Source organism: Echeneis naucrates, chromosome 7 (genome assembly GCF_900963305.1).
Source record: "Echeneis naucrates chromosome 7, fEcheNa1.1, whole genome shotgun sequence".
Classification (NCBI taxonomy): domain Eukaryota; kingdom Metazoa; phylum Chordata; class Actinopteri; order Carangiformes; family Echeneidae; genus Echeneis; species Echeneis naucrates.
The window spans coordinates 14,406,439-14,419,291 of NC_042517.1; the positions used below are offsets into that span (position 1 = coordinate 14,406,439).

The window sequence follows — 12,853 nt, forward strand, 5'->3', positions numbered from 1 at the left end:
ACCAACAATATCTGCCCACATGACCTTTTAGTTCTTCATTAAATGTAATCTCCGTCTGCATCAGGTCTGGTGACACTTTCGGGTTTGAAAATGTGAAGTGAGGTCTGGTGGGATGGAAAGCCAACGAAGTAATTGTTTTGGTCTGAGATTTTGGTGGCATTGTGCAACATCTAGTAGCAGCAATGATTTTTTATTTTTTATTTTTTTCCCCCCCAACACACAAATCACATGCACACAAGCATTATAGTTACCAGTTACTTATAGGAGAATTCTTTGCCTTCAGACATCCAAGCTTTATGTGGCCAACTCTCACGCTGCGCTTGTTTGTCTGTCTTAAAGATGTGTAATCTTTGGGATCTGGAAGGGATAACCTAGATTAGTTCTGTTGATTGAATAGACAGAATTAAACAGATGTTGTCAGGTTTCACTTGGGAGCACAACTTGCATGTTTTAATGAATGAGTCTGTGTGCATGTGTGTCTCTGTCTACATGTCTATTTGTGTGCGCATTATCTCATTAACTAAGCAGACCTGGTGACGTGACTGACCAATAAACAAAAACAGATTGACATTTTTTTTTTTTTTTTGTAATCTTCCCTTTGCCTTCCTCCTTCTCCTTCTAATTTCAGAATTCCCTTGATTAAATGAAGTCCTGTAATGATGATAATGATTCCCTGTATGAATGATGTGTATCTTACATCGAACAGGCTGCCAGCGGTCCAATTCACCTTTCATTGTCACCTTCTTCCTTTGTTGACATCTTATCCCTTCATTGAATCATCACTGTAATTTGAAAGATATTTCCCCTTGAGTTTTGAGTTGTGGTGTAAGTCCTAGGTTCAGAATTGAAAGTTAGTATTTGCTTTTAATCATTAATAGGTTTTTATTTTATTTTTGCATGTTCGAAACAATATGGTTTAAATTGTTCCAGTATAGTTCAAGGAGTTGTGATTGCTCAGATGCATAGTGACCAAATCTATTAATTTAATTAGAATGAAGTAAGTCTTTTTGTTGTACGATATCAGACCTGTGAGTCTTTCCAGAGAGTTTGTCTTCAGTGAAGCTTATTTGTGAGGCCAATTTGTTTTACATGTTTCTGAGGCATAAACAACTAGTCAAAAACATTTAATGAGGGTTCATAATCATACACTTGTGTGTGAAATCGATTTGACAAGGAACAGTGGTTATCACTTGAATGTTTCCCATGACTGGCTGCAATGACACACAATTTTGTTCTGTGCTTGTCTCACAAGAGGTTAGTTTTCAACTACCTCTTGTTTTATTATTGGCACTGTGTGGTGTGCTTCCATTTAAAGCAGCCATATCTGATTTGTTGACATGTCAAGTGAAATCTATAGCCCACAGCAGTTCGACTGTTAAATGTAGATGTTGGAACAAGTCTCTTTGCATCAATATTTGTGGTTTGTAGTGCACAGACTGATGTTCGGTGCACCATTCTCCCTGTTAAAAGTAAAAGTCCCATCAAAACATTTGAACAGTTTTCGAAAAAGGGTTGTATAATGTTTCTTAAGGGTCTTGGTGGTAGTGAAACATCTCTTTCACTGTCACCATACAGATTTATCCTGCTAAAAGAGCAACTGACCTTCCAGTGTAGCTTTCAGGGGTACTTCTTCCTGCCATTCCTCTGAGGTGTATTATCCTTTTAAATGCCCCACAAAAGACATTCACCATCCATGGTGCTCACATTCGAGAGGCCCAAACTTGAACAGTGTGCGAGTTATAACCTCCGTGTCAGACATACTCATCCTCTGCACATTGTACCTTCCCCTTTCTGTTTTTTCACTCTGTTGTGGAACTTTCCATCAAAGTATCTCGTTAAAGATGAAGCACTCTCATGCATCTTTAAGCATTTGGCAGGGATTCTTTAACAAGTCAAAAATGTAAATTTGTTCATTTGCAAGAATGAAAGTACAGTCAAACAAACCTCAGTTTACCTTAACTGGTTACTGCGAGGACACAGTAGAAGGAGCAGCCCCAATCTTCCTGTGGATTATATATGAAAGTGCCTTTTTGTTTTCTTTGTAAGGTCAACAGTTTAATCTTATGTCATCCAGCCTCAAGCACTGCACAGAAAGATAACACTCCTACTGTTGCTTTCACAAGCAGGATGTATGTATATAGCTATATCTATCGGTCTGTCTGTGTGTGCTGTCTGTGTTTCGATGAGAGTGAGAAGCTTTCTCATATCACTTTTTTATTTGCACAAAAAATACAGAAAATAATGTGGAAGGAATAATGTGGAAGTCACTATTGCTGAGTTTGGATTATATCACCTGCTTGGAGTTTTAGTGATATTTCAAAACTTTGTAAAGGATGCAGTCGGATTGAGCGGTTATGGTTAAAACCCTGTGGTGCCATGAGAATATGGTGCACACACACACACACACACACACACACACACACACACACACACACACACAAACCAGACACTCAAGCTGTTTTAGTCCGGGCTGACATGATGACATTTGGATTTAACATTTCAGATGGTAATGTCCTTGATCCCAGACGGTGATCATGTCTTGGAAAAGGAAGTTGTCTAAGTCTGTTAAATACGTGTTAGTAAATATATATTATATATTTCATATAAATATATATGAATGACAGGTCGGGAGGTAAAGAGAGGAGGAGCATGCAAACAAAGCAGTGGGAAAGACTGATAAGTTTCTTCATCCTTGTAATTTTACCAATTAAGAAGCATGTTTTAAATAGTTTTTACCCTCTCATTCAAAAATCAGTGTTTTACTCTTATTGATTCATATAAGAAGTATGTCCTTCGATCATTCCCAAGTTTTGTAAATGAGTTCTTGGAAATTGTTGATTGTCTGGTCAGAGTATTTAGATTTCAGGAATTAAAATTGCTATATTATGACCAGTTTGCCGCTTGAGATGTGTTTCTGTTAATACACAGATTAATTTGTCCAGCACTTATCACTTGTAATCTATTTCCGCAGGGGTTTGTAACCTATCTATGCGGCTGACAGCCTGTTAAAAGAGCACAAGTAGCGTGTGAACACTTAGATCTCCTCCCTGTCAAGGTGTCATTTATCCCTCCTTTCTCACTTTCCATCAGCTGCTCTGTTTTCACTCTCCGTCCTTGGATGTCCCTCATTTACTGTGGTTGTAATCTGGGCCATAGATCTGTTCACAGTTTCCTGTTAACAGGGTTCCTCTTGTCAAACTGAAGCCATTTTTACCACAGTTACAGTTCTTGGAAAATTATTTGGAGCCGTCAAATGACATTCATCAGTCGCCATGGAAATCTAAGGTTAGATGTATTTTTGCTAATTGTTAATTATCAGTTGTGATTATAACCAAAAAACAAAACAAACTAGCCAAAAAAAAAAAAAAAAAAATCAAACTGTCTCAAATCTATTGCTTAATTTTTCAGAAGCTACCACATCTGAATATGGATGCCCCCCTTTTTTTTTTTTTTTAAGCTATTTACCGAAGACACTGGACACAATTCTTTCACCATAATAAGTCTGCTGCTTTTTCACGTTTGACATTTTCACACACTGATGGGATCCCATTGTTGACAGTGAGATGTTGGTTTCCATGTTAAATAGAAAGGGGAAATTATTCCAGCTTGGCCACGGTGTATTGATTCAAATATTTACAGATATACATTTAGCTTCAGGAAATTATTCAGCCTGAGACAAGGTGTTGAGGTGAGCCCAGGCAGAAGGGTATCAGGTGATGCTAGCCAGCAATAATAGCTCGCACGCTACTCCATCTCAACCAGTGATCCTGTTGTTGCCTGGAAGCCTTCGTGTGTGTGTGTGTGTGTGTGTGTGTGTGTGTGTGTGTGTGTGTGTGTGTGTGTGTGTGTGTGTGTGTGTGTGTGTGTGTGTGTGTGTGTGTGTGTGTGTGTGTGTGTGTGTGTGTGTGTGTGTGTGTGTGTGTGTCAGGCATTACAATTACAGTGAAAGCAGAGACCCGTTACTGAAAGTAATGACAAAATCTTATATGACATGAGGGATATTCTTCCCTGACGGCTAATACCAACGATCTTTTTCTCTGCGCGCACACACACAGCACATAAAATGTGAGAAGACATGATTTAAAATCCCAGAATATATTGTGTCCACATGACAGTAAATCAGTTACTGAAATGTTATCATACATCTAAATCCAAGAATACAGTGTTATGGTCTTGTTGGTGTAATAAACTGTGATACGCTGTAGACAGGACAGCACAGTTCAGATCAGTCAGCATCTGAATCATTCTACAACTGTGACTTCATAAATGAAAAACAGACATACTATGTATGATCACTCAAACTGGTTGTCAAATACAGAATATACATACGCCTCATCTTAATTTGCTCAATCTGTTTAACATGATATTGCCTTCCTGAAAGGTTTATTATAATCAGAAAAAGTTATATTCAGAAAACAGGTAATGAAAGAATTACTCACATAGTGTTATTACAGCATACTTTACCATCATTCTGGCAAAATAAGATGGATCACGGGTTATTTTGGTCTAACGCCCCCTGGACTACTAACAGTTCCCTTTATCCCTTGTATTTAGCAATTATTTTTGGCTTTTCCCTCCTCCATTTTCACTTCCTGTGTTCTTTCATGATTTTCTTGTAAAGGTGTTTTATTTGCTCTGTAAAATGCCTGCAGTTGGTTGATGATGTTAATGGCATGAAATCCAATTTTTGAGGGATAGAATCTCTCACAACATTTGGCTTTGTTTTCAGATTGTTTTCATGTCAGAATGGATTTCTTTGCCCGACAGCATTTGGAAAACTACTCTGAACAAATTAATGCTGGAATGCAGAAAGGTTTCAACTTCTACATTTTTAGCCTAGCTGAAATAAAAAATACAGAGCATCATGAACTTGTTACGTTGAGATCACGAATGGTGAAGTCAACAGTATCACATATCTCATTACATAACTTAAGGCACTCCAGTATGATAAATAGTGTGAAGTCAGTTAGACTACTTGCTAATGATATGGGATTCTTACCCATGCTACTTATCAATAAGGAGGAATAAATACAATAGAGTTGTGACACATGTCAATAAATAGAGTAGGGCTATAATCTATAATCTACGCTATACACATACAGGTGACACATTCGGACATAAATTCAGTTTTTAATTTCTAATTTAACAGCTTTGGTCTCATACAGATTGGCCATCATCCCTTTAGTTGTGATTTTTATGCACAGCCTATAGTTCTGAAGAAGAGTCCAGTGTTGCCTATTTAAGACGTTTATAATTGTGTTCTGCACACCCACCATGGTCTGCTCACTTTTCTGTTTACAATAATTAGTCAAAAAATGTGGTGATCCATCAGGTTTTTGAGCCTCAGAAGGTCAGTCCTTGGAAGGTGAACCAAGAAGTGACTCCCCAGTTAACATTTGTCGCATTTACTATCATATTTATTGAATTCTGTCTGGTTTAAGATTATTCAAGACCAAATCACTAGAGTCCTTGTGCCCCGGATATCAACTGTCATAGTGGTGTTTGTCTTATAAGCATTTGGATTAATGACCAAGACAACAAAATGAGACCAAAGTTAAAACGAAATATGACAATGATGGATTCTTTCCAATTCTATGCAACTAAAGAAGAGTCCTAAGTCCTAAGTAAACTTGACAGAAGTTGACATATGATCCCTAATATTACTATGCTGAATTGTTTTGCGTGTCTATTGTATTTAACAGGCAAATTTGAATAATAGACATTAAAGAGGTAAGTACAGTATGTCCTAAGTTGGGGACATGCAAACACAATTTCTCATTCAATCATTCAGTTTATAACAGTCAATATCCTCTGTGTTCTCTTTTTCTGTCATACTTCTCTCTTTATGAGGCTTTATGACAAAGCCTTTCCTTAATTTGGCCCCTCTACCATTATATCACTTTCTCACTCTGCCAGATGCCATTGGCTATATTTAGTGAGGTGCTGCTGCCCTGCTTTGTACCTGTCTCAGTCTTCATGGCTTCCTCAAGAGCATCTGCCAAGGGCAACTTGTCTTCTGCTTCTGTCTCTCTATGGTAGAAGTAGTTGAAGTTGGAAACAATAACAGGGACAGGCAAAGCAATGGTCAGCACACCAGCGATGGCGCACAGGGTGCCCACCATCTTACCCCCCATTGTAATGGGACACATGTCCCCGTAGCCTACAGTGGTCATGGTAACCACGGCCCACCAGAAGCCATCAGGGATGCTTACAAACTGTGTGTTAGGTTCATCTACCTCAGCAAAATAGATAGCACTGGAGAAGAGGATGACTCCAATGAAAAGGAAAAATATGAGTAGGCCCAGCTCACGCATGCTGGCCTTCAAAGTCTGACCCAGGATCTGCAGCCCCTTTGAGTGACGTGAGAGTTTGAATATACGAAACACCCTGACAAGGCGGATGATACGCAGGATGGCCAAAGACATGTTCTGTCCTGAGCTCTCTTCTGGCGTTGTGACCAATTCCGTAAACACAGTAACAAAATAAGGGATGATGGATATAATGTCAATGATGTTCATGAGGTTGTGGAAAAACTCCTTTTTGCTTGGACAGACCAAAAATCTTACACATAGCTCGAAGAAGAACCAGGCAATGCAGGCGGTCTCAATGATGAAAAAGGGATCAGAGAAAGTTGTGGGCTTTGCACTCGGGGGAACCACAGAAGTGTAACCTCTGGTTTGGTTGAAAAGTTGTACAGGTGTGGGCACAACTGACTCAGAGTCATCCCTGAACTCTGGAAGAGTTTCCATGCAGAAAATAATGATGGATATGACAATAACAAAAACGGACACTAGTGCCACACCCCGGGCTGCATTGGAACTCTCTGGATATTCAAACAGCAGCCAGAATTGTCTACAAACATCATTAGTTGGTAGTGGAATCTCAACATCCTTTATGAATCCTTCGTCTTCTCTGAACTGCTCCATGGCCTCGTTTCCAAGCTCATAGAAAACAATTTCATCTGCAAACACATCAAGGGGAACATTAGCTGGTCGTCTGACCTTACCCCCCGACTGGTAGTAATACAAGATACCGTCAAAGCTGGGTCGGTTCCGATCAAAGAAGTATTCGTTCCTCATTGGATCAAAGTAGTCCATCCTCTTCAAAGGGTCTCCCAGAAGTGTGTCTGGAAATTGGTCCAATGTTTTGAGCTGTGTTTCAAATCTAAGACCAGCAATGTTGATGATGACTTTCTGGTCTCCATCATCCAGCCCTCGTTTATCTACAAACAGATCCTCGCAGCACTCCTTTGCAAGCCGACTGAAGATGGTCTCACTTTCCTTGGTGCCCTCACTATTTAGTAGTAATTTCCAGTTGGAAATCATGCTTGCACAGCTACTCCGTTCTCGTCTGCTTGGAGTTAGCATAGTTGGGGACTGGGGTACTCCCAGTGTTTGTCTCGCGGGGACGGGTGTAGATGAAGTGGATTCCCAAACACAAGAGGACACCTGGCTATGGTGAGAAGGTGAGGAGGAAAGTTGAGGGGCTCGCAGGAAGTAGTTGCTGCCTGGACTGTTGTGCTCTGTGGGCAGGTCCACTGTGAGAGCCGTGGTCTCATCAGCATAGGCATCCACCTCGTCCCCAAGGCTGATGTCAAGCTCATCCAGGCTCTCAAAGTCTACCATGGCCACCTCCATGGCAGTAGTTCAGCCAGTGCAAGGCCTTGGAGCCCAGGATAAAATAATCACAAACACAGATTTACAGATTGGAGGGATTTGGCAGCAGAGTGCCAGTCTTCAGCGGCAGGCAAACTGACAGTGTCGTTGGTTCTTTTTCCCTTCTAACACCTGCAAAGTGAGAGACAGAGAGAGGAGGAGTCAGTGTGATTCATCAGGTGACAAGATTATGACGCCTGAGAGCACGTTATACCATGACTGCTTGCTTCTTAAATAGTTATTTCTCTGGAAACTAGCAAGGAGAGAGAGGTCTGTGGGTACATGGAGGAGGAAGCGGGTGTGTCATCTAAAATCAGATTTTTTTTATTTTTATTTTTTTTTTCAACCAAGCATTTGAATAAGCATTGTTAAGGTCTGATTTGTCAAACCATACAATACCCCTCAAAGTCTCAACTTTTGAGCAATTGTTGGTATTGAGTTATGACAATGTTCAACGAAATGATAAAACATAAGATTTTTTTTACTTGATGTATAGTAGGCTACATGCACAATGTTGCAATATTGCTACTACTCTATACATTAACATGCCTGCTTATTTCACGCTCTCAGCCGTATCACTCCCTGTAGTTACCCAGTCTTGGCTCCAGGAGGAGGGGACAGAACAGGGTAACTGGGGCTGTTCATACTTTACTGCATGGTTAATGAGTTCCTGTTGAGACCAGGTCTGACTGCTGAAATGTGCTGCCTCCTGTTAAAATCCATGCTGCTTGCTGCTGCATTTGAATGAGCAAAAATCTATCCCCTGCATATTGACAACTTTATTTAGTCAAATGATCTTTGAGGTGAGAGTGTGCATATTGGTGTGTGCACGTGTGACCAAATGGTGACGCCTGCAGATGTTTAATTAAACACTCCAGAGATGAGTCACCACTTTAAACCAATGGAAGTGATACCAATCCTGCTTGGAGGGAGATGAAGAACAGAGAGAGAAGAGACATAGGGACAGAGAAGTACAGAAAAGAGTTGCTGAGTTAAGGAGAGTGACATGAAGATTGTTGGGAAGAGAGATGTGGGTTGGAGGATTGGATGGCTGAGGACTGAATGCAAAAGAAGGACAGTGACAGAGAGAAGGGGAGTTGATAGGTGGGCGGATGGACAGACAGGATGATGAGACAGCAGCTGTGACAAGGAAAGAGGGGAAACAGATGATGATGAGGGGGTAAGATGACAGAAGCTGTGATCAGATACAGGAAGAAGGTTAATTTATAAATGACAAGTATGTCTGATGTGAAATATCAAAAAGATTTAATATACGAGTGCAACATATAGTTACACAAATTGATCAATGAAATCAAACCACCCACTCCTCCCCTTTTTAAGTCTGTAATTACAATGATGTAATCAGAATCTTTGAGCATCGAGAACTTTCTCATGATCTTACAATCAAACACTGCCAACCAGCGACCTCTGACAAAAAGACTTGAACACTGGGAGATTAGCCGATGACATTGCTCTGCTTGACCAACTCCGAATGTTTTTTCATTAGATCAAATCATTATGATTGTGCTGAAAGTAACAGAAACACAGTCTACACCAGCATGTTTGTCTCTAAAAGTAATTAAATGATGCATGTCTGCTCAGACTCTATAAAGATAAATTGTTTCCAAAACAGATCAAGATGAATGCACTGATTCAAGTATTTACCGTAATTTACGATGGTGCTTGAGATCTGCTGAGTATGAAGTGTTTAAATTACAATCCTGCATTCTCTTAAAAACCTATTTTAAGGCAAAATGTGGTTGCTCGCTTTGGAATTTAATTTCAAAAGCCCCAGTCCGACTTCTACTCAGAAGAAACATGGTAATGGGAACTGCAGCCCAGACAGAGCTATAAACAACAACAACACACGCCTTACCTTACTTAGCAGGATGTCTATAGACCATGTGTGTACAACATGGTGTTAACTGGAGAGGGCGGGGAGGGAGGGAAGTCCGCCACAAGTTCTGCCTCTGCTGCAGCTTTCGGGATCAGAATGACTAATCTATCACAGACTACATTGGTAACCTTATGCTGGAGTAGAAACTAGAGCTGTGGCAGAGGCCACACACACTCTCACACAAATACACACAAACGGGTATCTATACAAGCTGCTGCAAAACATTGAAAAACAGTGAAATACAATGTGATCCGAAAAACTGTGAAGACACTTTACATACAGCTTTGCATGCATATCATATGCATCATATATTGATGGAGAGCTGAGTATCTAATCACACTGATGCAGCTTAGAGGGTCTTGAGTACATCACCTGTATGTGTTTGATTCATTCAGTCTGTGCACCCACAGGATATTTATAGTAACACAATTATTACTTCATAAATCCATTACTATGTCCAACTTGTCAGAGAAAGAACAAATGATGAGAAAATGTCAAAAAGATGGGAGAGTTGATCTCTTAAGGGGCCTTCAGGCATGTTTTTGGCAACCTCAGAGATTTTAAATGATTCTGGGCAGTGACATTCAGTCATACCTCCCTTTCGTCACACTGTAAAACGTAAAACACAGGCATGTTGGGAAGCTGCCACTCTGCTCTCGTAACTCCATGAGTATGTGTGAACAACTTCTCTGGACAGTCCTGTCAATGCTGTTCAGTTAACATTTATGCTGTCTACTCTGTTCAGTTTTAATTGATACTGGCATGATGGGAGTGGGATTAGATCATTTTTTTATGCCACTTAACATGACTTGGACTTCTAAATGAAAAGTACTCATGCAAGAATATAAAGAGGGGATAAGCTTTTCAGCCAAACCAATATGACGACCCGCCATGAGTCCTTTTTCAAATTAATTGATAACCCCCACTCTAATTGGGTGGGGGTCGGGGGGGGGGGGGATCTCTGGAAGAGGGGTCTGGTGTCTCATCTAGTCTAGTCTCTACTCTCTGCAATGGTCTGGTCTCTGCTCTGGTCTAGTCTCTAGTCTCTGCAGGGGTCCGGTCTCAGTTCTGGTCTAGTCTCTAGTCTCTGGAGGGGTTCAGTCTCTGGTCGGGTCTGGTCTGGTCGAGGAGCTGGGGGGGTCGCTGTTTCTTGGTGTAGCCCAGTCCAACACTTGTCACCAAGTCACCTACACATATTCAGGTGCTCCTACCTGGAATCAAACCACGCCCTTCTTATTGTGGGACGACAGCCCTCAACAAATTCTCCTGACTGTAATGATATTAAAACTAATATGCATTTCACTATTCAAATAATCCTGATTACTTCATGGACTTATTTTCATGACATTAATGACAATATGAAAACTAAGCTCCATGCTAAAATCTGAGATGAGCATAGTTTAACACAAGAATGTAGAAGGAATTGATTTTGGAGTTAACAAGGTTTAAAACTGAAAGCAATTAGCATAAAAGTGTAATGTCCTCTTGTATGCATTGAGAAAGGCTTTGCCTGGCACCAGCAGCTGTGCAGTGCAGCTGTGAGAAATTCTTCTGAGGAGGCAGTGTGACCTTGACTCGTGGTGGTATTCAGCGTAAAACAGAAGTGTCATAAGGGGCCTGTGCTAACCTATGACACTCCGGCTATTCTGGCTGTGCTATTAATACGCAGATTCATGATAGGGGGAGACTGAGTTTTTCTACGTGCAATGTTCTGATACATGCAAACAGAGGAAAGCCCCGAACACTCATACCGAGGAGAAAATACATCAGATATGTGGTATTGCACGGTGTGCTGAGTAAGTGTACATTTCAGTCAGCTAACCTTTGTGACCTCAGCACATGTGTAAACATGAACAGATGTTCAGGCAGCTCTAGCTTAACTACAAGCTGGTGCCTCGCTGGAGATACATGTAGACGTCAACTATTTCATTCACACATGGAAACACTGCATTACTACATAAAAATATACAATATAACTAATGTGTGTCAGGTGTTATGTAGTTTCAGTATCACAATTTGAGCTAGTTTAAACAAAGTGCAGCGTGTTAAACAGTGTCTAGTGATTTGCATGATAGAATCGAACAGTGGATCATTCATACAGTAGCTCTATTAGGAGCATATAGAAGTGAAAAACTGCAAAAATAATCAACCCCCCCCCCCCCCCCCCCCAAAACAAAAAAAGAAAAAAGCAATCACAACCACACCAAACCATACTATCTGTCATTGCACAATCCCTTGTTGTACCTAGCACCTTCAGATAACATATATTTACATATGCTGTTCATGGTTCCTGCTGAACTAAACTGTCCCTCAAACAAGAGCTCAGTTCAGGCATTTCTCATCACAAACCGAAGGCTTAATTTACATACTTTACTGAATATAATTCATTATCAGAAGAATAAATCTGCAGTGCGCCAGATGTTTGCAGCAGAGCATCGCTTGTCTGTCTGTTAAATGTGCTCTTACAACTTTTGTGGGCATTACGGCCAAGTTGTCAGTGTGTTGAGCTTCCACAAGAGATAACCATTGTTGAAAATGCAGTGAATGCATCGTGCCCGAGCTTCTTCTCTGCACCATTTGTTATGGTCTGGAATTGTGGTGGTCGGGTCTTTGGCTGTGTGAGGCCATTGGTTCAAAGAGCTGATATTTTTGGACGAGAGTTTTGACCCTATTAAGCAGATTAATGCAGGCTGGGCAGTTCAGTGCCATAAGCCGAAGGATCTCTTCCATCAGATCAACACAGATACTAGTGAGCCATTACAGATAGGCACACAAACACAAATAGAGACACACACCCACACATATACAAATGTTGTCATATTCCTTAAATCTGTCAGACTGCAAAACATTAAATTTTCACTTCTAACAACTGCAGAATCCATGTGTGGAAACCAAACTATATTTAAAACTAAGCCCAAGCAACAAAAACCACTTAGAGCTGCAGTGATTAGGTGATGAATTGATGTTTTGGTCAACAAAACATTTCACTTATTAAATATTTTCTATTTACGTGATCATCATGTTGACTTGAATTCCACTAATGTGATTATTTTACTCTTTTCTTTGTCATATCTGAGCTTGAATATATTAAAATTTTAGTAGAAAAAACGTTTTTGTATTTAGTTGCAAGAAATGTCCCTTCATGTTGCACCTTATGACCTTCATTCATTGTTTTTTTTTTTTTTTTTTTTTTTCCTGCAATCATATGAGACATTTCCATTTCCAATCCTAAATGTAATGTAATTAAGATTTTGAGTATAGGCTTAGGCCCCACCTTGTATGTTACATATTCATATTCTCT

General features: G+C 40.2%; 1 protein-coding gene across 1 annotated transcript; it reads right to left on the reverse strand.

Moving 5' to 3' along the window:
- Positions 1–5,891: 5,891 nt before the first annotated feature.
- Positions 5,892–7,637, reverse strand: kcna10a (potassium voltage-gated channel, shaker-related subfamily, member 10a). The gene has a single exon (XM_029505715.1). The coding sequence runs from the start codon at positions 7,635–7,637 to the stop codon at positions 5,892–5,894; it is 1,746 nt and encodes a 581-aa protein (XP_029361575.1).
- Positions 7,638–12,853: the final 5,216 nt, after the last annotated feature.

Coding starts and splice junctions, on each gene's coding strand:
- kcna10a (XM_029505715.1), bottom strand. CDS start 7,637: ATGGAGGTGGCCATGGTAGACTTTGAGAGCCTGGATGAGCTTGACATC.